Genomic DNA, 24,178 nt, shown 5'->3' on the forward strand with positions numbered 1-24,178 from the left:
TTTGAAACATTGTGCTGCGCTTTTCTGTCGCACCTGGCCCTTGAGCCAGTAAAAATGTTCCATCAGCATCGTTTGGCGAAATGCAGACACGCGAAGAAAGTAAAAGCGTTATGACATATTAAGCAAAAAGAAAAAAAAAAGGAGAGGAGATGGAAGTTTTCGTTTCCCACGCTTTTCCCGGCAAATGGCGGTGCCCTTCCCTCATTTTCTTTTATCAGGTTTCACTTGGTAGGGTGTGGTTCACACGCCCGCCCATTAGAGATAATTAGAGAAACAGATCACCATGGTCATTCTTTAATGGATGCTGGATATATCTGACTGGCACTAACTAATACTCCTAGTAGCAATACTTCGAACATCGTCATGATGATCGTCATCATCGCGCACCTACTGCACGTGGTTGGGGGATGCGACTTAAGAAAGCCGCCACTCGAGACCGTGCTAGCGGTGACATGAAGGCAGGCATACAGAAGGAGACATGAGCCCTCCGGTTGTCGATCGCCGTTTTGTCAAATGACTTTGCGATGCGAAGAGAATACCTGGCTTTTTTTAATTTTTATAAACGGGAGCGACTATACTGCAAAACGGCATATTCGTTATCGTTTAGAGATATATGAACTGGGACGTTCTGGTGATGTCGTGACGGTAGCGCGATAACCAATTTTATTCTTCGTTCCTATTTATTCGGCTGCACAGTAATTACAACGGCATGTTTTATTATTTCACCCGTGTCTTTCACGCCCGCTTGCCGAGAGTTGCAATTAGTGCCCAAACGAGTCGTTATTGCGCAGCAACGAGCTTTGCGACCTGCCGTTTCCGCAACAGACATCGTTTGTGAGGTTGTTAGCAGCTCCATCAGACAAATCATAGCACGGGTTGACCCACCCAAGTGTCCTCGCGCTTATGAGAATTAAAGAGAGTTCCACGTGGTTAGAACCGATTGTGTGTTGCTGCTCTACCATACAGCTGTCAGGAATTTTTTTTTTTGCACTTGAATCATAAACATAGGTAACAAAACAAATTTCCAAAACTCGACATGAAGTGACCGATGCATCACTGATCAAGTTGTTAAGCTGCTTAAAAAATAAGTAAACAAATAATAAATAACAATGATAGGTATGGCTAGCGGAGGGAACTGGTGTTGTTCGTGTTGTTCTCATTTTATTTGACTGATTAAAAGTATTGAATAAAGAAGCAATAAAGGACACCGAAAAACACTTCCCAACGACTTGCATGGCCAGCCAAGGAGAGGATCGGGGCGTAGTCTTTCCTTATAAGCACCCTTCCTCACCCAGAAAAAAACTATTTTTTATATATATATATATATCTGCGCAAAGCACGATAGCTTTACTGCGTAGCATTTCCTCTATTTCAGGACTTTACGAAGGCACGAACATAGAAACGCTTAAATCAGGTGTTTCGCAACGCGTGCACTTGAAATTCGGGATTAACGCTTTACAAGAACACCTTATTTTGATAAATTAAGTCAGTGAAAGAAACGGCTGGTGACTATAGCATTAATGTAGGGAAACATAGTTTACTTCATTCGCATGATTACAAACATTCACATCGCCCCTCCAGTTGCGATTGATGCATCCTGCATAACCTTTACTACATCTCCGTGTTACAAATACCCGCTCTTTTCGCGCCGTCATGATTGGCACTACCTCGTGCAACATTTGCAATTGCGACGAGACTACAGTTCGTATCCTCGCGCTCACTGCCCTTCGTTTGATGGTGACAGACAGGCTACTGCGCGCTACCATTGAGCCGACTGGAGAACTCCGCAGAAGACATTGGGACCATTGACTCGACCGTCATCCGCACCAGAGCCCTGATGCAGCTCTTAATATGACTGGGCCGCTGAACATCCCTTTTCTTCTCCCTATTTTTTCCTTACCCCTCTCGCTCAGTGTAGGATGGGAAACAAAGTGTAAACTGGTTAACCTCCCCGCTTTTTCCTTTTGTCTCTCATTTTCTTTTAAATGTTATTCAGCGCGCGGGATGCTGCAGACCGTCTCTTTCTGATGTCCGTATGACCGATCTGCAGCACTGTAGCAAGTTATATATCCGAATTGCTTTACGGGACCGCCGACTCTCATCATAGGCAGCGCAAAGCACGCCCTTTCACCGCCGCTGTACATGCAGGTGCGCCGCACAGGCGCCCAGCACTTGTCCTCAACGGCGTCGTTGCAGTTTTCGCCCCCGATATTCTCGCTCTCGGCCCTTTTCGCAAAACCCATGGCGCACTTTCCGCTTACTTCGGCAGTATTGGCTGGCTGCTTCGCGGTGTGGCTCCTTTCGCCAACTCACGCCGTTTAAAGTGTTCTCTCTCTCTCTCTTTTTTTTGCCGAGAGAATAGTGTACTGAGGGGGGGGGGGGGGGGGGATTTGCATGGAACAGCTCGCCTCGTGCTCTCAGGAGCATGGGTATTACGTTATGCAGGCGCTGCTGCGTCCGCAATGCTCGCGTCGCTTGCCCATGGAGCAGGAGAAATATGAGCCCGTATTTCAATGGCGTGCGCGGGTGCGCCAGGCAGCGCAGCAGCCCGCGCTCTGTCTAGGCCTGTCTGACGGCTAGGCTTAGTAGACTCGAACTGGGGTTTGTTTTAAATAAAGTTGTTCTCTCTCTCTCTCTCTCAAGCCCTACCGTCTCGAGCAAGCGACTACGGTGGTGTGGCCATATCGGGACCCTCGTAAATTATTTATTTAAAATGTTGTTTCGGGGGCCCCTTCTTCCTCCTCATTCTCTGTTCTGCTTTCGACCGCAGCTCTCCTTAAACCACGGTGAAGGGAGCATCGCGCCTCAGCAGCTTGCGGCGAGCGCGACGCCTCGCGGTCCAACGCATTCGCGACGTTATACTACACTGCGTGACTCCGTGCTTCCCCACCAGGAATCATCCATTCGCAACGACGCGACAGAGGGCGTTGTGAATAGGCGGCGATGGAGGAGAGTGGCGCGTGCGCAGAATGGCGCTTTCGCTGTCATGCGCTTTCTTTTGCGCTACTGTACGAAAGCGTGTCTCGTAGGTTGCCGCTTTTCCTGCTCACGCCGTTTCGACAGTCAAAAAAAGAAAAAAGAGCCCTGATTTAGGAAGACCAGTGCTTGGACGAAGCACAATGAAAAGAAGAGCACACACGTATGTTCGTCGAAGTGTTTTTTCTCCGACGATCACGGGCACTACAGAGTAAAGCTATTCCAAATTGTTTCTATTCCATTTCCGCAATCAGCCCTCCACGACTGGTAAAAAAATTTATCGGGCCACCCCCACTTCGCCTGTCCGTCGCGCGACATCAAGAAAACCGCGGAAACACATCTTATATGATGTGTACACGCTAATTACGATTAAAGTAAACTAAAAGAACAAATATGATTTTTATATCGCCGCTTTTTTGCAATTGGCCCTCTCCTATTGGTCACAAGTTTTCGGGCGGCGCCCGCTTCGCATGTCTGTCACGCGGCGTCACAAAACCGTGAGAACGCACCACGTCAAAATCATGTGTATGCAATAAAGCTACATTAATATGGCGAAAGAAAAAAGAATTCTTTGTGGAATAGCCGTAGGCTCAGAAGATGGCGGCCAGCCGATTGCTCTGGCAGTGGCTACTCGGAACTGTCAGGGAGAATTATGTATTTAGTTGTGTATAAAAAAAATTTTTGCGTCGCAGTATAACGTTGTCGAGCCATTCCTACACGTATACGACATCGCTGTGCCAACTATTTTTCGCTGAGGATCCGTTTTAGCACCATGTTTAAGCTTCCGTTGCAAGCCGCGGCAATTTTCGACCAGCCACCGCAAGCTAATCAAGGGGAAGCGGGCCAATTGCAGACGCCTGCAACGCCCTCCTCATCCGGTTATCTATTTTCCCTGCGCTAGCTCGGCCCACATGAATGCCCTCTCCACTTCTGCGTGCTCTTCGCCTTTTGTCAGTCAGATAAAAAAAAAGCTGTAGGCAATGCTATTTGCTTTCTACACAAGAAGTGACTGATAAACGAGGAAAGCGCTTGATTGGGCTGTTCAAACAACGCTATATCACCGCCGGTGGTTGCGTAAGTTTGACGTCAGGACATTGTGCTGTGTAATCGTGTGCCGTCTTCTTGCGCTGTTCTGAAGCATTCTGGCAAATATGAGCTCAGTTTTCAACCTTTATGCAATGCCAACCGGCCCAGGTTTCTACTTTATCACAGAGAAATTAAGTACCAAGCCGTGAGACATTGCGTGGATGGTGCTGGTTACAAGTTATACAGATGGCGTTCACGTTAGGTTTCGAAGTCAAATGCTGAAACTATTGAGTTCAAGGTAGAAGGTAAAAAAAAAAAAAAAAAATGGAAGGGCATTGACCACTCAAAGAATTAAAAAAAAAAAAAAAAGACGTTTCAGCTCCCCTGACAATTGAGTTCAATGATGGCACTTGGGGGCAGAAGCCGCATTGACGCGTGCATGCCTCATGCTTCTTTACACTCTAAACAAGGTGACGTTTCAACACCGGGCGCGCTAATTATACCCTCTGCGCAGACTGCAATGAAGTGGGCGATGCGCCCAGTGCTATACATTTACTGCTGCCAGTGCTTCTTATATAGAGGGGAAGAGATTATTTCGACAAATTGGAATGAAGAGGATTTCCACGCTCGCGTGCGCAAGATCTAGTTTTCCCAGGAGGAACGTATACGTATAGTGCGAAGTCTGGTTTCGCGGCGTTTCACGTTTTTAAGCTATCGTAAAATAATATATTAGTGGCAGCGCGCATTGTGCTCTGGACAGCGGCGTTCAGGCGTGGTAGCAATGGCTGGCACTGACTTTACAGGTTATAGCAACACCGCCTGTAGCTACGGCAATACCACTGCCACCACCATAAAGGTAAACTCTTTAAAGGTGCACGGTGCTCACATTTTAAAAGAGACCGGCGCTGTGAAGCTTTATCAAAAATAATTTTTGTACAGTGTTATTATCTTGGTCGTTAATCACTGTCAGCGTCTAGTATTTCCCGCTCACCGATTACACGCTTACATTTTTATTGAATGCAATTTTAAGGTATCTTTACTGCCAAATATTTTAGGCAGTAAAGATACCTTGCGTACTAATAATACTAATGCGTATAGCAAATAATGCTATACGCATTAAAAACACTTCGATTTAGCTATGTTTTCAGTGATTAATAAAGAAGCGATTGACCGACTAATCTATGTAAGATGCAAAGTATTAAACTTCTCTATATTTCTACATTATATAGTATATGGCCTTTGTCGGTCACTGAACGCTATAAAACGTCTTCTCTTAAAGAAAAATATACATTTAGTGGCAAGAAGATTAAAAGAAAAATAAGAAGGCTTGTAAAATAAGATAATCTATATAAGAAAGGACGGACAACCCCGAAGACGACGAGTCGCAACTCTAGTGCACGCACGCACGCACGCACACTATTCATGATTCAAACGACTGCAAGCTTCTACTATCGCGTATACCGCATTGCCGAATCCTACGGCGCGCGGTCATTTCGAAAATGATGAGCCTGGCAGTCCGTAGGAGCGGCCACGGTCCATTATAGCCACACGGCCTCTGGGGACATGCCTGACCCGTCTCCAGCAGCGCGGTGTTTCTTCAGAGCTCTAGCTGCTTCTGAGGTCCTCGTAACGTTTTATTCGCCCTCCCCCATCCCCTTCCTCTCTCTATTTTGTTTATCGTGAGACAATCCTATGACTTTCTAACGACTTTCTCGTTGTCCCCCGAGGTGCTCGGTTCCTTAGCGATCTCTCGTTTTCGGTGCTTGAAATTTATCCCGCGTGGGAGCGCTTAATCTTTTAAGAAAACCTAGAGTCGCGTTTGTTTGATTAGAGTAGGAAAAGGCGGGAACCAAGGAAACAAGAGCTTAAGCAGAAAGCGAACACGTAGAAAGCACAAACTGCGCGATGCTTGTCTGTTGCTGCCGAGGAACGCTTCGTTTTTCTTGAGGAACAACTCATTAAAGAGTCACGACTGACGTCTGAGAGCTTTCTGCTTGTTTTCCCCTCGCCTCGCTGAAACAATGTTTGTCGATGGACTTAGTGAGCACAGAGCATAGTGAGAGAGCAAAAAGCAAGCGAGCCTTAAGATTGGATTTGCGACACTGGCTTTTGTTTGAGGAACAATGCGATGCCTGTAACGAAATTGGGGATGGTATACTGAGCACTTATGAAAGTATTGTCAAGAAGTGCTGTCTATTTACTTTTCTTTAATTGGATTGACACAGCGAGTTCCATTCCGAATTCCGAATACCTAATAGAGAGAGAGAGAGAGAGAGAACATAAATGTAACATCTCGCTTAGCTTAACCATGAACTAAGAGCCTTAGTAGTCGTTATCGTGGCCGTAGAGGAGAAGACAGTATAGTTCTTTCAGTACTCGACATTCCTTCTGCGCACCGGCAGCGCCTTACCAACCTATTCTATTGTTCCTATTTTTCCTTTTTTTGTAGTTTTCACGATTGCGGAAGAAAGGTCCTTCCGCCGTAAATTGCTTCCGGTACTCGTATCGTGCTGACGCCGAGAGCTTAGGAAAGAAATAAAAAAAAGGAAGAAAAAATAAAGATTGTACGCCGGTAAAGTGTTGGAAGGGGACGACAAAGTTCTTGATTGCTTCTCGGATTCTCAAACGGCGTATTAAGGGCTTGAAAGGCTTGATACATGCAAGAAAAAAGAAAGAGACAAGGTATCGCTGGTGTGTTTACTGATGTCGCGGACGGAAGTTAGCGATCAAGGAAGTTGAACAAGAAGTAAGACGGAGTTTCTGGCCAGGTATTTTCTCAAGATTCATCCGAGGTGCAGATTCTCTAGAAATCGGACGGCTGCTTAATCGTTTGTTTCGTACCCTTAAGGTTAAACTTTTCACTACAAAGACTAAGCATCCGCGTTATTCTATCTCGAATTTTTTTTTGCTTCAGTTATAAGCGCTGGGAAAGAGTTGAAGGCTAAGTGCGTATTGAAGGCTTACGTTGTGGCAGTGTCCGTAGTAGTGCTCTTGCGGATTTAGGCTGATTGTGCGATCAGCTACAGCAGTGCGCCGTTGGGTTCTATGCGATCCAAGAGAGAAATATGGCTACGGTAGTTTTTACCAATAAAGACGATGCTATGGTAGTTAGAGGAGTAGATATGCCGATCGAGCGTGGTTCCTCACTTCTCCGCATCATGACGCAAAAAAAAAAAATGGCGTTGCTATCGGCACAGCGATGATCCCGCGCGCGTCGTCGTCCGTACGCAACGTAGACGAGAGACCTGTTTGATGATATCGCTTTCGTTGATTACGTATGCTTCAAATACGTTTCTGAGCAGTGCAGTTAAGCAAAGCTGGATGGGAGAAATTCGGCTGTTTTCAGAAAGCGCGAAATGTCACAATTATTTCTTCTCTTGACACTGCAGTTTTAGTCGTTCTGAACAAGTGCGGAGTTATTTTGGAGCTCCGCACCGGTCTGCTGCGAACTGGCACGTAGTTTTCTTTTTGCGTGGACTTGGTGCAGGCAAATATCGTTTGAATTAATTAAATTATGAGGTTCAACGTCCCGAAGCAATTAGCACACGAACTACGGAAGAGGCCTCAGTGGGGCACCACCGAATACTTTTTGACCACCTGAGATTTTTTAACGTGCACCTAAACTTGCGTACCCGACCGTTTTGTATTTTAATCCCAACGGAACGCGGGTGCCATGGCAGCTAGATAATCAAACCCACGACCTCATCCTATAGCTAGGCTGCATAATGATAACCACCGAGCCATCAAGTCGGGTAAAAACAGTTCGAAGCTAGGATGTTGCGCTCGGAGCTGAATTTACTGCACCCATATAATTAAGTCGATGGCCTTCGCCTCTCCTAAAGCTTTGTGAAAAATCCTTCCTGCCTTTGGCGCCGTAACTCGTAAGATTTTGTCTATTTCAGGAACAAGCGAACTTATCTTTCCTGCATAGTTATAGCGCGACCGTCGGTTCCTTGCATAGAAACTCGCACGTCTCCAACCGAATTTTATCGCATGTGATATTAGTCTAACGCCGCACAAGCAGAAATCGTGGGAGCCGCAGAACTTTCCACTACTGGATCCAGTAAGCGTGAAGTAATACGTATACGCACTGATGAGCTCCGTTTGTATAGGGTGCCGTCTGCTACAAGTACCAGAAGACAAGCGCCACTCATCACCGTTCTACTGAGCCATGACTGAGCGCAGCGCCGTTTTGGCGTCATGACGTGGAGAAATGGCGAACTAAGCTCCAGACGTGTCGGTCGGCACACCTACTCACCTAGCCACCATAACGACGATATTGGCAGAAGCGGGTCGAACGGCGAGTAGTCGACGTGAAAAGAAATTCAGTGTACACCAGTTAGGTTTACTAGCTATCAGTCTGGCTTTGAGATCGCTCTATGAACTTGGTTGGTACGTGGATTTTTTCTTGTTGACCAGGCTACCGATCCAATGACAGTACAATACAAAGCTTCTTTTGTATGCGCTAGATAATAATAATAATAATAATAATAATAATAATAATAATAATAATAATAATAATAATAATAATAATAATAATAATAATAATAATAATAATAATAATAATAATAATCAGTGCAGGATAAGGACTATGCCTCTATCGTATGCCTGCAGCAAGTTCCACATATTCGCATCGCGCCCCCTAATATGCTGTGCTGTACCTTCGACTGCGCTTCCCTTCCAATTTTCTTGGCACTTATTCTGTTATTCTAATACTCCACCGGTTACCTACTATGCGCGTTAACTCACCCGCCCAATTCCACGTCTTTCTTTTAATCTCAAGCGGAACATCTTATATACGACAGTTCGGCTGTGATCCATGGCGCCGTCTTCCAGCCTGTTAGCGTCGTGTCCATCTCGTTGCACCGATCACTACATGCCCCTTAGCTGTGTTCTATATACTTATACTCAATACACATACGGGGCCGTGATAACTAACGACTACAGTTAATCATCGTAGGTTAGGATGTGAAGCGTTCTATTCATTGTCCAATCGAAAGTTAATTGTCGTTTCGGAACTAATGCGGGCTCTTTATTCGAAACGCCAATTATCCTTTGACCCCCTCCCTATTCTTTTGTTTTGATAACCAACGATTACAGACCAACCTTATTCGCTTCGCTCATCGCTATTTCACCGTTCTAGCTGAGGTAGGCCACTTGTACAGGCTGGGTTACAAGAAAAAATAAAGCTACGTAAGGAAAAGAATTGTCCATTAGTCGTCAGACAGCATGTTTATTTTACACGGGAATCATAAGCGACAGACTTCACAGATTAGCGTCCACTTACTCTGTAGCGGCGATGCATTTGTGACTAAGCATGCTTACATTCTTCATCGGTAATGCTGAAAAAGAAAAGAAGAAAAGTGTGAACAGCCTTGCCGCAAGCTTCGGCTAAAGTCGAACCCGACGTGGTGGGGTGGTGACTTTTGGTGTTACGCATGCTAAGCATGAGAGCGCGGGAGAGGATCCCGGTCGCGGCGGTCGCGTTCTCATTAGGGCGAAATGCAAACAAATTAAAAAAAATTAAAAGAGATAAACGCCCTCATACTGTGCTTTGGGCGCACGTTAAAGAATCCCAGGTGGTGAAAATTAATCTGGAGTCTCCCCCTACGACGTGCCTCGTAATCGTATCGTGGTTTTTGGCACGTTCATTCATCGTAACCCGTGAACCGCGGCATTGCACAACCATGCACAATCTTGTGAGCAAGGTGTTCGTACGTTAAAGCACAGCCCTTCTCTACAGCACACACATCGGGCAAGTTTGCGTTGTCGCTGCAGACGTCTTCACAGGAAACGGAGAGAAGATTGCGGAAGAAAAGCTTGGAAAGCAATTCTTAGTGAATATAAAAAAATACAACGTGCGGTGGTCTGCAGATGAGACCTCGAAAGAGCCAGAGCAGCTCGTTCTACTGACTGCAGTTGTGCAATGTTCATAAAGACGGCGAGGAAAGTAATGTTAAAGCAATCGATTACTTTTTAGTAATTGCTCAATTTGCTATTGTCGCGCGGTAATTGATAACTGCAGTCAACTACATTTTCAAAAAAGTAATTGTAGTTGTAATCGGCAACTTTCTTTTTCTGTAACTCTTGTGTGGCGCCGATGCGCTATCGCGAGACCCGCATTGCATTGTTTTCGATACGCTTGACACAAGCGGAGACACCAGTGTTCCATAGCGGCCTAACCAGGGAAACCTCAGCCTCAGCACTGAGGCCCGAGGCTGCGGGGTTTGCACCGTTCGGTTACTTCCAGTTATCGACCTTCTCTTGATCACTTCTTCTTGTTGTGACATCAGCGTGTTTCTTTGCTAATGTTCATTATTTAAGCGGCGAGATTCTCAAGCGTGTTTCTCATCCGTTCCCCCCGCCCCCTCTCCCCGCTCTTCGCAGGCTCCGGCGACGAGGATGGCTGCGGTGGCGACAGCGGCACCATGTCGCCCGCCCGCGCCTCGTCGTCGGAGGGCCAGCGCCCGGCGTCGTCGCCGCCCGACATCGCCCAGCAGCAGCAGCGCCGGCAGCAGCCCACGTCCCCGCGGCGCCGAGCGGGCGCGGCCACCAAGCGCATCGCGTGCGCCGTGTCCACCACGTTCCGCAAACTGGGACACCGGCTGCACCGGCACCACAAGGCCTCCTCGTCGGCCGTCGGAGGCGCCTCGTCGTCCTACGCCACCGCGGCCCCGGGAACGGGAAACAGCCTGCAGTACTCGGGTGCGTATTCGCGCCGAGCCCCGTTCGCTCTGTCTTGCAGTCAAGCTGCTGTTCGGTTCGCGTGCATTTTAATAGAAGCTGGAGTGGTGCCGCTATCCTTGTCACCAGCTCCTTTTAATGCGAATAGCATTCTTTGCCTACTTCAGCAGTTTTGAGCCCGCCCGCCCGCCCGCCTCCATCCATCCATCCATCCATCCATCCATCCATCCATCCATCCATCCATCCATCCATCCATCCATCCATCCATCCATCCATCCATCCATCCGTCCGTCCGTCCGTCAGTCCGTCCGTCCGTCCGTCCGTCCGTCCGTCCGTCCGTCCGTCCATCCATCCATCCATCCATCCATCCATCCATCCATCCATCCATCCATCCATCCATCCATCCATCCGTCCGTCCGTCCGTCCGTCCGTCCGTCCGTAAGCCGATCCAGTAACCCAAGTTGTGTACCTGGTTGTGCCGTAGTTTTCTGCAAGCCTGAAAAAAAAAAGCCCGTGATACACAAAAGTCACAGTTTCGCCCGAAAGGCGAAGCATCGATTGCGATAGCAAATTAGTATACAGCTATACAAAGTAAGGATAATAGTTTTATCGGCCGTATAAACTTGTAAACATTCGCCTACTAACTGAATTGACAAGCTCGGTGGCACGCACGCACAAGAAAACATGAACACATCTCACTCGATGACCGCGTAAACTCGCTGTCAAAACGCTGGAGTGATTAAGCGCGGCAGCAGGAGCGAGTGAATTAACCTTCGTGCTGCCTCTCGCTTCAATGCGAACTAAGCGGTGAGAACACAGCGCACACGAAGCTATCGGCTCTCGGTGCGCCTAGACGCCTAGTCCCCTGTTCTCATCGCAGAACGCTCTCAGAATAGGGCCCGCGCGGCCGCGTCCTACGCAGCAGCCACCGGAGTAGAACGCCACCCCTCCCTCCCCTCTCCCCGATGCCTTGCGCGCGACAGAAGACGGCACGCTTCCTCCCCGCTTTTCTTCCGTGCGCGCGCGAGATTCAGCCGCCATCGTCGGCTCACCCTAGCATGATTTCATTCGCACATACAGCATACGGCACGCGGGGATGATGTTATCACCCTTGGACTTTATACGGAACATCACGGCGACGCCGACGGTAAAATTGCGCCTGGAGTGTCCATGTAATTGCTATCGCAATGAAAAAGTATCGTGGGCTTTCGCATTCTTCTTTCAGGCTTGGAAGGAAGTTTTATGTAGCCCGTATTGAGTAAAAGAAAGAGGGCTCCGAAATTTTTCAGGACGATCAACAATTTTCTCATTCACACTGTTGCTCTGAATGTAATGTTTAATAAAGATATCACATAATTTGATATTATTATGCAGGCGACATACAAAAATATTCTGACTTGCCCCAAGCGACGGCAAACAACATTACCTTAGTTCTGTCCAGCTACGTGGCACTCGCATACTTTTTTAAATATTTCGCGCAAGTTAAGTGTATATCACGCAGATGGTACAGGAATAGGTCCCAAAATAATGATTATTTTATTATTTTTTGGAAGTATACGTACTATAGACTAGCTGGTGTCTAAGAGACTCGCTTGCATCAATGAATTTCGTTGGCTCCGATAGTCACTTGACAATCATTACACTACCATCACATATACTCACCTCCAGAAAGTCGGAGGTGGCGGCTGGATAGCTAGACAGATAAAGAAAGACTCTCCATTGAATCCTGGAGAGGCTTGCTCAGTGGCATGGGCTATATATATTGCATAAGCTACTTAAGATGGCAACGATGAGAAAATGAGATGGCGCGCACAGTGAACGCCAATGACACGCAACATAGACAAAACACACCGCATCACGGAACACAAATTTAAAGCGTCGCGCTCAAACCAGTGCGTGAAAAAAAAAAAAAAGTCAGACGTGCCTTGCATTGCGCTGGACGCATAGGCACGCCAAGTATATACGTGCCCTATAGTTCAGGGCACACATTCTTCGACTCTGCATAAGGGCAGATTCCCGTCTTTCTTGCGCTCTCCCGGAGGCTCTCGGGGTGTTTGCCGCACACACAGGTCTGCGAGATGACCACGAGGCTGCCCTAGTGTGTGTCACCGCGAAACCACTGAATGCAAGGTTTCATTTTTGTTCTTCTCTCTTTCTTTCTTTCCTTCCTTCTTTCTCTTTCTTTCTTCCTTTCTGGCCTTCTTTTGGCAAGGACCTACTTAGTGCGTCGGCGAGAGCCTTCGTATTTGCGAGATACTTTATTTGTATACCAACAGCGGGTAAGAGCCTTTTTGGTGCTGCGCGGTCGATGCGTGCATATATCGTGCGGGCGTCACTATTCGCGTTCGCCTTGTGTTCCTTCCCTCCTCTCCTGTGCGTTCTGCTGTCTCTTCCTTTTCCGATCGCGCTGATTCCTCAAATAATCCGCCAGAGAAAGGAAATGGCATTCATCGGGACACGGTTCTCGTAACCCGAGGCGGAAGTGCTGAAACTGCACCTTGCCGAAAACAAGGGCTCGTCGATCCTCCTCCGGGCTCCTTGCGCAGCTCTTACCATGTACTCGTGTTCGTAATACGGAAGTACCGTTTTTCTTTTCTCTTTCTGTTTTTGTTTTTGCTTCTCTCTTAACAGTATCGAGATGACACGCGCACGACACATCCTGTTGCTCGCCGGACGCTTCCTTTCGCAAAGTAATGGCTCATGCACTCCCCACGGATTTGTCGTCAGAAGAAAACTGGAACGAAGTCGCTGTAAGGGCATGTGTTCTATGTAAATCTCACATATCTTATTTTCATTTCGCTTGCATACTTTTTAGCCGGCATTGGAGTGGAGCCTCTTGAGGCGATGCGTATACGAAAAACGTTTTCTACCCGGAAGTTATTTAGCTTCGTACGCTCGCATTCGTCAGTGAATGTAGCGCAAGATGGCTATAGCGTCTCTTTTCACGGTGCTGAGATGCGCAGTACGGGCGCCTAAATGCGGGTATCGCAGATAGGTGCGCACCCAATTTGTGCAGTTCGTTTACGTGCCCCGTCCGCGTCCTCCTTTCAGCTGGACGATATGTCATCCGAAGAAAGGTACGCCCGAGAGAACACGCTGGAAGCACTTGAGAAATGAAGCGATCTTTCAAAACGCGCTGTGGATATGTGTTTGCTTGCTTATTTATATGTGGGCGTGGTTGCTTGCGTGGTTGCGTTCACGTGTGTGTGTGTGCACGTCTGTGAGAGAGAGTTGATCGCTCGAGCACGAACGTTCTGTAAACCCCACTTATTGTATTCGCTGACAGAGATGAATGTATATCGTGACGCAGGGTGTCGAACTCGAACCGGACCGCGGAACTGAACCGAACCGTTATTTTTTTCCCGCCATATGAGAACCGAATCCGAACTGGAACTTATCGGAGGAACCGAATCCGAACCGGTTCGACAAAGCTTTCAGAAGGCACTTTGAACACGCTGCTAGGGCACGTCAGGGATGAAGCGTTGGACAAAGGCTCGAAGCCTCCCGCACATTCTGCAAAACAATTCCCACGGTATACGGGCAAGACTCAAATAATGTCAGATAACCTCGACTCAGTTGCGACATTCGCTATGTTGTTAATTTTTTGTGTGTATGCGACCAAAGATGCCATTTATGCGATGAAAAATGTGCGCACTCTACACGTACTCGCGCATCTCGCTTCAGCAGAGGGACCGGGAAAATACTGTTCCACTTTCGGCTCTGTTTCGGTGCTCCACGCGGTCGGCTGAGCGGCCGTCGTAATCCAACTACTCACGAGAAAAGTCGTACATACACCTGACGTCCTTTCCGATGCTGCTTGGTGCGACCGGACAATGCTTTACGTGACAACGACAGCGAAAGAAAGGGGGAAGGAGACGCCCCGTTTAATCTCCAGACCGGGACGCGTATTTACGAAAATATGTTAACACGTTATGATTGTTCGTAAGAGCAGGCGCCGGCCAATGAAAAAAAGAAAGCACTTACGGACGGAAAGTCTTGTGAATTCGGCGCCATACAAATCGGGGATGAAGAAGTAAATATTTTTATTCAGGACTCCAAAAAATTTCCAATGTGGCGCATGTTTCCTCGACTTCGTACGGGTGCCAGGCCATCGGCTGCTGCAACTGCGAAATAACACGACTGAGCTAGGGTAAACGCAATTTCGGTAGCTGCTTTTGTGGGTTCTGCGCACCACTCTCATAAACTAATTGTTCTACATCAACTATACAACAAGCCACAAAATTGAGGAAAAACGCCGTAATTTAGTAGGCGCGTTAATTGAAGCACTTAGGAAAAAAAAAAAGGAGAACTTCGGGGTTTCAGCGCTTTGAAATAAAGGAACTCTAATGGGTAAGTCGTTAGGATAAAAAAAGAAAAATAAGGGGGATCAACATGACTTTGACCATCGCGCTGTTCGACCGCGCATTTCTTGTTTCTTTTCTTTTTTTTTTTGGGGGGGGGGGGGGAGGGCATGGCTTATATTTCCTCTTATGCGAAGCATTGCTTGCCTCATTCCAGGTAATTTTCGATAACTAGGTAAGGCTCCTGTCTCGCCTTATTTCGGGTCTATTTAATAAAAAGAAATGCGTGACCGACGGTGGGATCGAACCTTTGTCTTCGAGTAACGTTGCCCGTTGTTTAATCATCAGGCCGCCAAATGATAAACTTTTTTTACCAAGTGGTAAAAGTTAGGGTGACGATCGCTCAGAGGCGGACACGAATTATTTTTTTTTTCATATCAATCATCATATCAGATATATGAATCCACTCAGGTAGTTCAGACTGTGTCCCGTATACCGGGTGTATCGCTGAACACTTTAAATTTTAAAAAAAAATATTTGCCTGTGGTAGATAGCACAATTATAGTTCATGAGCTGGTCTACATGAAGAGGCGGACAATTCTTGTAGATTAAATTGAAATGCGTAATTGACTAATAAAAAAAATCACCAATTAAATTTTAAGCTAATTACCTTGTGGCACACAGTGCAATCTACAAATTCTAGCCTGGGAGTTTGATACGAATGCCCAGGATGAAACCAGTTTCGAGATATTAATTCCTGAACTTTGTGGAGAATTGCATTGTCGTTCCAGTTACTTTTGTGCTTCGATGCATAAAAAGCCGTTTTGTTAAGAAAACAAGTGAAACGACAGTGTATTTTTACCGCAAGTTTGACAGCGCACATCTCGTATATGGTGTCACCCAGACAATTCTTTTCAACTGGATATACCTTGCATTCTCTCCAGCTAGAATTTGTATGTAAATTGCGCTGCAATTGCGCCCTAACGTAATTAGTGAAAAGCTTAATTAGTATTTTTTGTCAATTACACAATTACGCATTTCCATTTTTTGTACTAGAAATGTCCGTTTCTTCGAGTAGACCAACTTATGGAGTAGAATTGTATCTGCCACAGGAAATTTAAACAAAAAATTGAAAGTGTTTGCCGAACACCCTGTATCTCTTGCATACGCGACACTCGATTAAATTTTGGTGCACAGAACGTACGTTGACATCTGCATGCTTCGCTTCTATGCGTGTCTTCCATATACTGTGGAGGCCTATAGGAGCATGCTAAGGTCATACTGTACGTCTCCCTTGTATTCAACTGGTGGAAACATGATTGCATATGTGTATAAAGGCCACTCCGTATGCTGGAGGATCTCCCAGAAAAATTTGGGAACCCAGCTGTCTATGAAAACACGTTCTATAGTTTCCGGTTTCTTACAAAGTAAGCATCCATTGGATCAAGGTATGAATAAGCCTTTCTGTTCAAGCCAGCTTGTCGCAGGACGAGATTTACTATGCCGTTTTATTAAATTAAAAAAGAAAAGATCCCCGATTTTGTCGATGATTTAAGCAGCCATCCTTTTAACTCTTCAGCACACATTGTCCCGCACCTCCACTGCATATGCAGCAATACATGGGTATAGCAAGCATGGCATGAATGCTGTCTTTGTACAACTTCTGTTTAGTTACTGTGCTTAAGTGTTCCATCGAAAATCGGGCATTCAGTATTCGGACACGCTAGGAGTACTTCCTTTAGGTGTCCTTTTACAAGACCACTCGTTGCCCTTCATGAGGACACCACAAACGCAGGCACAAGATCACGCAAGCGCACGTGCATGAAAGTGCGGAGAAAGCTGTCTGGCTGATCTCTAAAGAAAAGAAATCGCGACACACCCTGCTGCAAAAAATAAAAAAAGAAAGAAAAAGAAACAAGAAAAAAAGTGAGTGAGACCAAGGCCTCCATACTTCACTGAACAGAACAGATTGAACCGCCTGGTTCTCTCCCATCTAGCTGGATTCCCAAATAAACACAACGACGCGGTGGCGTTTTTGAACATTGACTCGTGATGTATGTAAGTCACGCTGCGGACAAAAGAAAACTATTACATATTGCAGACGTGGCAAACACAGACAAATAACGACCTTGCCACCCTTTAGCTTATTCCTCTATCACATTCTTTTGCTCGTTCCACAGTGCATTTGCGTCCTGATAACAGTCAAGGGGCACTCTAAGATACTGACCTTATACTGGCTTTACTGACAATAAATCTGTGCATTCCCGCTGCACTGTAAGAATGCACAGGCGACGACCGGCAACACTATTTCGGCATACTACGAGCTGTGGCCAGCCCATCTGCAGTTAATGAGAACAAACACGTATGCTGGTCACAGCTTTACAGGAATCGTTGTCCTTTATTGAGCAAGTTTCGGTATAGGCCGCGCATCGAGTATGTGTGACGAGCAAGAGCGCTCCGAAGAAGTGGCCAGCAGAGGAGAATGTCGTTACGCGTTTAAATACACTGGCTGCGGTTCGATGTATATCGTTGTCACGGTAAGTGAAACTTCACGGAAACAAATTCTTTGTTGTGGTATCCTCCACGTGGCGCCGAACAGTAAGCGCGTATGCGTGCGGCTAGCGCGTTGACCGAGCCTACGTGAGATCATCAGCCGTTTGATGTGCGCGCAAGCGTATACGTTCTTCTTTCGAGCCTTGTTCACTCTTCCACCCTACTCGCCAACGTTCACTTCCCTCCGCCTCTCGAGCACATAGGTAAGATATCTGCGGTAAGGAGGATTCGTCCCTATCGCTCACAGGGGCAGGCGCTCCTTTTCCATCCTTTCACATGGCAGTTTTACGTGCCACAAATGCATCGTTCGCTATCAAAAGCAGGAACACTGCACAGCTGTCACTGACCTGTAAGGCGTTGTTATCATACATTTTCTGAAGCACAGCGGTTTCAGTCTGTGGTGACGCGTTAACATGAATCCTCTGAAGACGGCAAATAGATTCTCAGATCGACCTTTGTCTGCGGCGTGGTACGCGGTGGACGGCGTTGCATGGGCGCTCGTTTCATGTTTTTTACTTGTTCGAGTCCTACCCGGCCACAAAAACAGCCGGTAGGGCACGGTCTAGATAACACAGCGGAACAAAACAGACTAACGCAATACTGCACACGCGACACCTTCACCACTCTACAAGACTACGGGGCAGCACACACCACCATAACAAAACTGCCATTGTACCCCGACAACATGGCCGCTACACCGAAATATACTACGTGACTTCCTCCACGCTTTCTTTCCCAGCGCGGGGAGAGGGTAGGGCCTCTCCTGCGTTTTTTCCTTCCTCCATGATCGCAGGCATACTCATCTCGTGCCGAAGCCGACTAGCTCTTTGAGAAGCTTGGCGCGTGCGTCACGTGCAAGAGTCTCGCATTGTGCTCTCGTGGCAGCTCGCGATTTGTGGTGCTGTATTTGGCTGCGCTTTATTCGGGATTGGCCCGAATCGCCCTGTCTTTTCCTCGTTGTGGGCAATGCTACGTAGAAACAGTGTGACGTTGTATCGGCTTCATAACGGGCCCAGGCTGATGACGTTTTAACGCGTTAAGAGCCCCCGTGTCGCAGGGAATCGTTGACAAGGAAATTTATTGACCCGTAGGCACGCTTACAACTGTGGTATGAAAGAAAAGTACAATATAAAGTACGTCACGTGCGTCAGCATCGAGCGCTAGCCGTCGTTTCGGCAAAATTATATCGAGCTATGCATACCCATCAACGAAGGCCTTCCATGTAGCTCAAGGAAGTTACTGAACCAATTGGATCTCTCAAGGTGAAATGCGCCAGAAGAATCGTAAAGCACGACTTACACACAACCTACAGACATAGTAACGTCGGATTTACAATTTGAATATACGAGAAAACATAATTGTGTTACGCAGAAACTCAAAACACCAGCCCCTTTTTCAGCGTTTCTACCATTCATAGAGCGGCCATAGCCTCCGAGATTTGCACAAACCAAAGGCCATCAAGCGGCTCGCCCGGTTCCTTGCAGCACCTCGACATGGCGCGCGCCTCCGCCGTATCGCGGCCCACGCAAGAGGCCGCGTTTCTACCAGAAAACTCGCATTCATGCATAGCGTTCGCCGCCAGCGGTGCTCGGTGAACATTACGGTTATTTAAACTGAAATTGGCGAAAAGCATGAGAAGCAGTCAGGGATCTTTGAAAGCTGTCGCGTTCCACTCTTAAAGGCGAAGCTTAAGCGTCTTCCAAATTTTTGGTGTTTGTTCACTTCAGTACAATTGTCATCGTCGTTTTTAATGTACATCACACGAGTCGGAGATAGATTCATAAGACTATATAGCACTTACCCCCTTATTCAGAAGTGCATGTTAACTGGAAGCCCAAGCTTGGCTTGATATAAATGACGCCTGTCGTGAACGCGCCGAAACACACGGTATGACCGTACTGGACGCGTTCACGCCAGGCGTCCTTTAGATGAAGTCAAGCATGGGCTTCAAGTTAAGATGCATTTCTGAAGAGGGAGGTTAGCCACAGATGAAGTCAATATCCCGTGTTTCTTTCGCTTACGCCCGTCAAGTATCGGTGTAGAACCTAACCATCGAGAAGTCGTAAACTCGCGTCAAACGGCCGGAATACGAATCATGCGCTGTCGGCATACGATAGTTGTCATCGTCGCTGTCGTCTAGCTGCAGTAGTGGCACACACTACTGTTCGTCTTACACGAACACGTCGATCCGCCTGGCAACGCTTTGAGGAACACGGAACGATGCTGGATAGCCCGCCGCCAGCAAAATACTTCGCATAATATCGATTCCCACCGGTGTGTGAAATCTCTATAACTTTTTAATGTGTACGCATTCTTTGGTGAGTGCCCCAGCAAAATCTGTCCGTAACGCGAAAAGTGTCAAAATAAATGCATAAATGGCGAATTTAAGACATTTAATCGTTATAATAGTGTAAGTGTAGGTGCTTTGTGGCTTTAGAATCGATAAGAATGGAAGGGAAAATGAAAAATAAAGTGCATAATCTCCTATGGGAGTTATCTAAATGATGCGTAAGCATTTGCTACTGATGGCCTGCTGTTTCGCCCTCGCATTCTGCTGTGTTGGGTACAACTGCGAGAAACACCGCGAAGGAATCGTGAAACAGAGAAGCGCGGTTGCAACACCGCAATGTTAACTGAGACCAGCATGAGACGACGAAGAAGGTGCGAGTAGTAGCAATGCTCACTAACGTTATATGATGGTACGGTTGCGTGATGCCGCTGCTTCGTGGAAGATGAGCACTGGCCGATGCGTGCTGTAGCACGTAACGTAATTGAACAGTGTCACATTTGGTAGTAGACCTCGTCAGTAGGCGTGGCCGATGACGCTGTCTCCTCTCAATGCGAACCGTTATCAATCGTGATCAATCGCACTCCGGTGGTGGCTGTGCATGGCGCGGCCGCGTGGGTCCTATCTTGAAAGCGATCTCCCATTCGGACAGAGTGCGCCGAGCGCTGATAGCTTCGGGTGCGCTGTGTTCTCGCCGCTTAGTTCGCGTTGACGCGAGAGGCAGCACGAGGGTCAATTCGCTCGCTGGTGCGGGCCCTGTCTTGAAAGCGATCGTCTTACGTAACAAACGGACCGATTTCCTCGTTGGGTAGGCATAAAAATGCTCACGGAATAAAAAAGAACACATATATAATTGTTTTCGTCATGCCCCCGTGAAAGCTTACTTTCACGCATTACTGCTGTGCGTGCAGTGAAGCCTGCTTTGTGACTGCGGATTATAAAAAAGATGACATGCTAGCTGATTGCTAGATGTGATAAGTGTAGTAGTAGATGACTGGCAGCATTAAAAAAACTTATGACGTCACCGCGCTCCGGTTGTAATAAAAAATTAAATAAAATCAAAAGGAAAGAAAAGTAACAAAAGTAAAATTGCACAGAACGCACCAATAAAGGAAGATTGTTATCCCGTCATTGTAGAGAGCAGAATTGTGTTTGGAACGTTATGACATGGTCTAAACAGGATATACATAAGCAACAAAAATGAAGCAGTAATTTTCAGAATTGTCTGCTAATGCGTAAGCATTCTTCCGCACAGGAAAGGCGACGGGTAGACATGCACAAGCTAGGAAAAGCAAGTAAGCAAAAACGAAGTAACAGTCGAGGCAAGGAATGCTTACGAATTAGCCGACAATTCTCAATATTTCGGTACGATTCTTTGCATCTCTTTGCTCTGCCACTTTCGGCGTCTGTGACGACGCTTTGGGAGAATTCATCACTTTCGTCTGATGTTTTTCAATCAATTCGTCATGTTTTTCGTCGCAACTCTTGCTCGGTAGTCAGCAGTTTCGGCGCCACCTTGGCGGAAGCCTTTACCATTTTCACATTTTCAGCCAAATACAGTGATCAGACGACCTTCGCAAGCCAAGTACTTCCGATATCATTCAAACAGTCATTAGGTTATCCTTGAACATAAGAGAATGCACACGATTGGTGTTTGGTGGTTTCGTTTTCGTACGAGGCGAAGGGGTATCCTGATGTTGGATCGTCCTTGGGGTCCTCACGGCCGTACCGAAAACGCTGGATCCACTTGAACAGAGTTATTTCCTTTGAGGCATCGTTTCCATGTGCCTTTTGCAACATTCGATAAATTTATTCGCCATTCTTGCCCAGTTTCACGGGAAACTTGATATTCATCCTTTGTTCCGTCTGTTCGTCAACCTCCATTTCGACAAAGCATTAAAAGGGGTAGCACAAAAAAGCGCACGCATAGAATTGAAGCTTGTGACACAGCACTTTACTAGATGACAACCGAGTCATTTCTAGTAGACAGTGCGGTGCTTGTGTACCCTCTCAAGCTCTTTGAGGACTCACTGTTTAGACTTTTGGGACATCCCTCTCATGTATGCTGAGGTGCTGTATGGATTTGAGATGGCGTATCTGCCAAAAATTTTTTACGGTGTTTAGAAAAAGTTTATTTCAACAAGAAACGATACGAGCACTGAGTTACAATCACGGCACAGTTCCACCAGGACGATAACATATAAAAGAACGAAACACGGCACGTTTTCAAAGTAGTGTCCGAGTCCTCACTCACCAACATATAATCACATATACCCACGGAAAAACACAGTTACACATAAACTAAATGCCACATGTATAAAATGATGTTTCATATATACAGTGTTCACTATGGTTATGTACAATAATGATGTGACAGAACACTTTATACAATGTTGAAGTGATGTGCACGAGATGTATATACACGTTTAGAAAAAGTTTATTTAAACAAGAGACGATACGAACACTGAGTGACAATCACGGTACGATTCCGCCAGGAGGATAACAAACCCAATTCACAGTAACATTCGTGAAACAATCATTGGAACCAATATCTCACATCTCATGCCAGCATATCCTTTCAAACAAACCCCGTTCTCGGACTGTTTTTCTGAACTATATTTTTCAATATAACTTTTAGAATTAGTTTCAGCCTTGGAAGTTTAGCAAATAAATGAAAGAATTTGCTCTAGAAAGTAAGTCTTTTCATCTAAATACAGTGAACGGGTTATTGAGTTTTTTCTAAACGCTTTTATTTGTAGCGATAGTTATGACCTTTCGCACTTACTACAGAGCCAGTGCAAATTGCTTGCTTGCTTGCCCAATTGCTTACTGATTTGCTTGTTTAGTGACAGGAAGTGTGGGCCCAGGATCTCAGACGTGCAGTGGGGAAGAGTAGAAAACTATAAGAGCGTACAGGGCACCAGTTTACACGCAGACGTATAAAAAATGACAGAGGCCAATGGCCTAAGCGTCGAAGTCAATGACCAAAGCGATTATGCAGTCTCAGTTTTACACTAAAGACGTCCTTCATCCGAAATGTCCTTACACTGCACAGCGCGCCCTAGACGAAATGTGCAATGCTGGCGACGTCGTCGACCACTCCACTCGTGCCCTTGCGACGAACACAGGGCGCCGGGCGAAATGTCGATTTCGTCTTCCAGGACTTGCAAGCAGGCACGTCGTAGGCGCTTGCGACGGAAGCTTCTCACACAGTGCCGGCAGAAGTGTCGGGCCGCCGTGTCATGCTTGCGGGTCTGGCGGCGCTGCCCACCACACGGGGTCCGATGCCCCAGGCGCCCGATCGCAAAAACGGCGATGGCTCCCCTTCAGCTCTGCGGTACAGGTCACCGGCCAAGCCGAAACTGAATCGTGGCAGTTTGTTTGTTTGTTTGTTGGTTTGTTTGTAGTAGAACGTAAAAAAAAATTCTAGAAGCTTCGCCTTCAAAGGCACGTTTATAGTCTGACGTTATCGGCGCGCAGGTGAGCGTCGCTCGACGCGGGGCGCGTCGGAACGCGTTGCCCGCGTCCGGCTACGTTGGCTGCGCCACTGCGTCGAACCGTAGGTCGAACTAAGGACGCTGTCGTTCTCGCCCACGTGACGTAACGTGTGCGGGAGCAAGAGTGCCCTCAAGAGGAAGCTTTAGTTCGAGCCCAACACCGGCGCGGCCTATTCAAATACATGTAAAACGCAACAACGTTTTTCTGAGATAAGCCCTGGACCGATTTTAATGAAATTTGTTGAATTTGAGAGAAAAAGTTAAATTTTAGCGACTGTTGAAGGCGGCATTTCGATTTGGGGCCTGAATTTTGTTGAAAACATTTTCAAAGATTCCCAAGTTTGAAAGAAATGGAAGCATGAAGTTTACAAATTAGTAGCTCTGCATCAACAACAGATATCGCGGTTCTGTAAACGGCACCCGTTAGATAATTGAAAGGGGATAAATTCAATATGTCATTTTATAGCTTACCTGAATTTGTTACGTTGTGTACAAGGGTTCTGCAAAAGCAGCATTTTCATATTACTAATTTTAATTTTGAGATTCATGTGTAACATATCAGTTTTGTCCGCATTAGATGTACTATTACATGCAATTCACGAAATTATGATATATTTTTTCATTGCCGAGTTACAGAGTTGTAAACTTGATAGGTTCGTTTTCTGAAAATTTTCGATTTTTGACAATTTTTTATAATAATTGATGACCTAAATCGAAAATTCGAAACCAGCAGTCACTAGATTTTAAGGTTTCCTTTTAAATGCAACAAACTTCGCCAAATTTGGTGCAGTGGCTGCCGAGAAAAGCGAATTCTCCTTTTTTTATATTTATATGGGAGCACCCGAGCTAAAGCT

General features: G+C 46.5%; 1 protein-coding gene across 2 annotated transcripts in view; it reads left to right on the forward strand.

Moving 5' to 3' along the window:
- Window positions 1–24,178, forward strand: part of LOC126541410 (multiple C2 and transmembrane domain-containing protein 1-like) — a 288,393-nt gene that overhangs the window by 157,472 nt on the left and 106,743 nt on the right. For both annotated transcript variants that reach the window (XM_072286493.1, XM_072286494.1), the window contains exon 2: window positions 10,390–10,707. In XM_072286493.1, coding sequence (XP_072142594.1) covers window positions 10,390–10,707 — 318 coding nt within the window. The remainder of the gene's footprint in view (window positions 1–10,389; window positions 10,708–24,178) is intronic.

Source organism: Dermacentor andersoni, chromosome 2 (assembly GCF_023375885.2).
Source record: "Dermacentor andersoni chromosome 2, qqDerAnde1_hic_scaffold, whole genome shotgun sequence".
NCBI lineage: Eukaryota > Metazoa > Arthropoda > Arachnida > Ixodida > Ixodidae > Dermacentor > Dermacentor andersoni.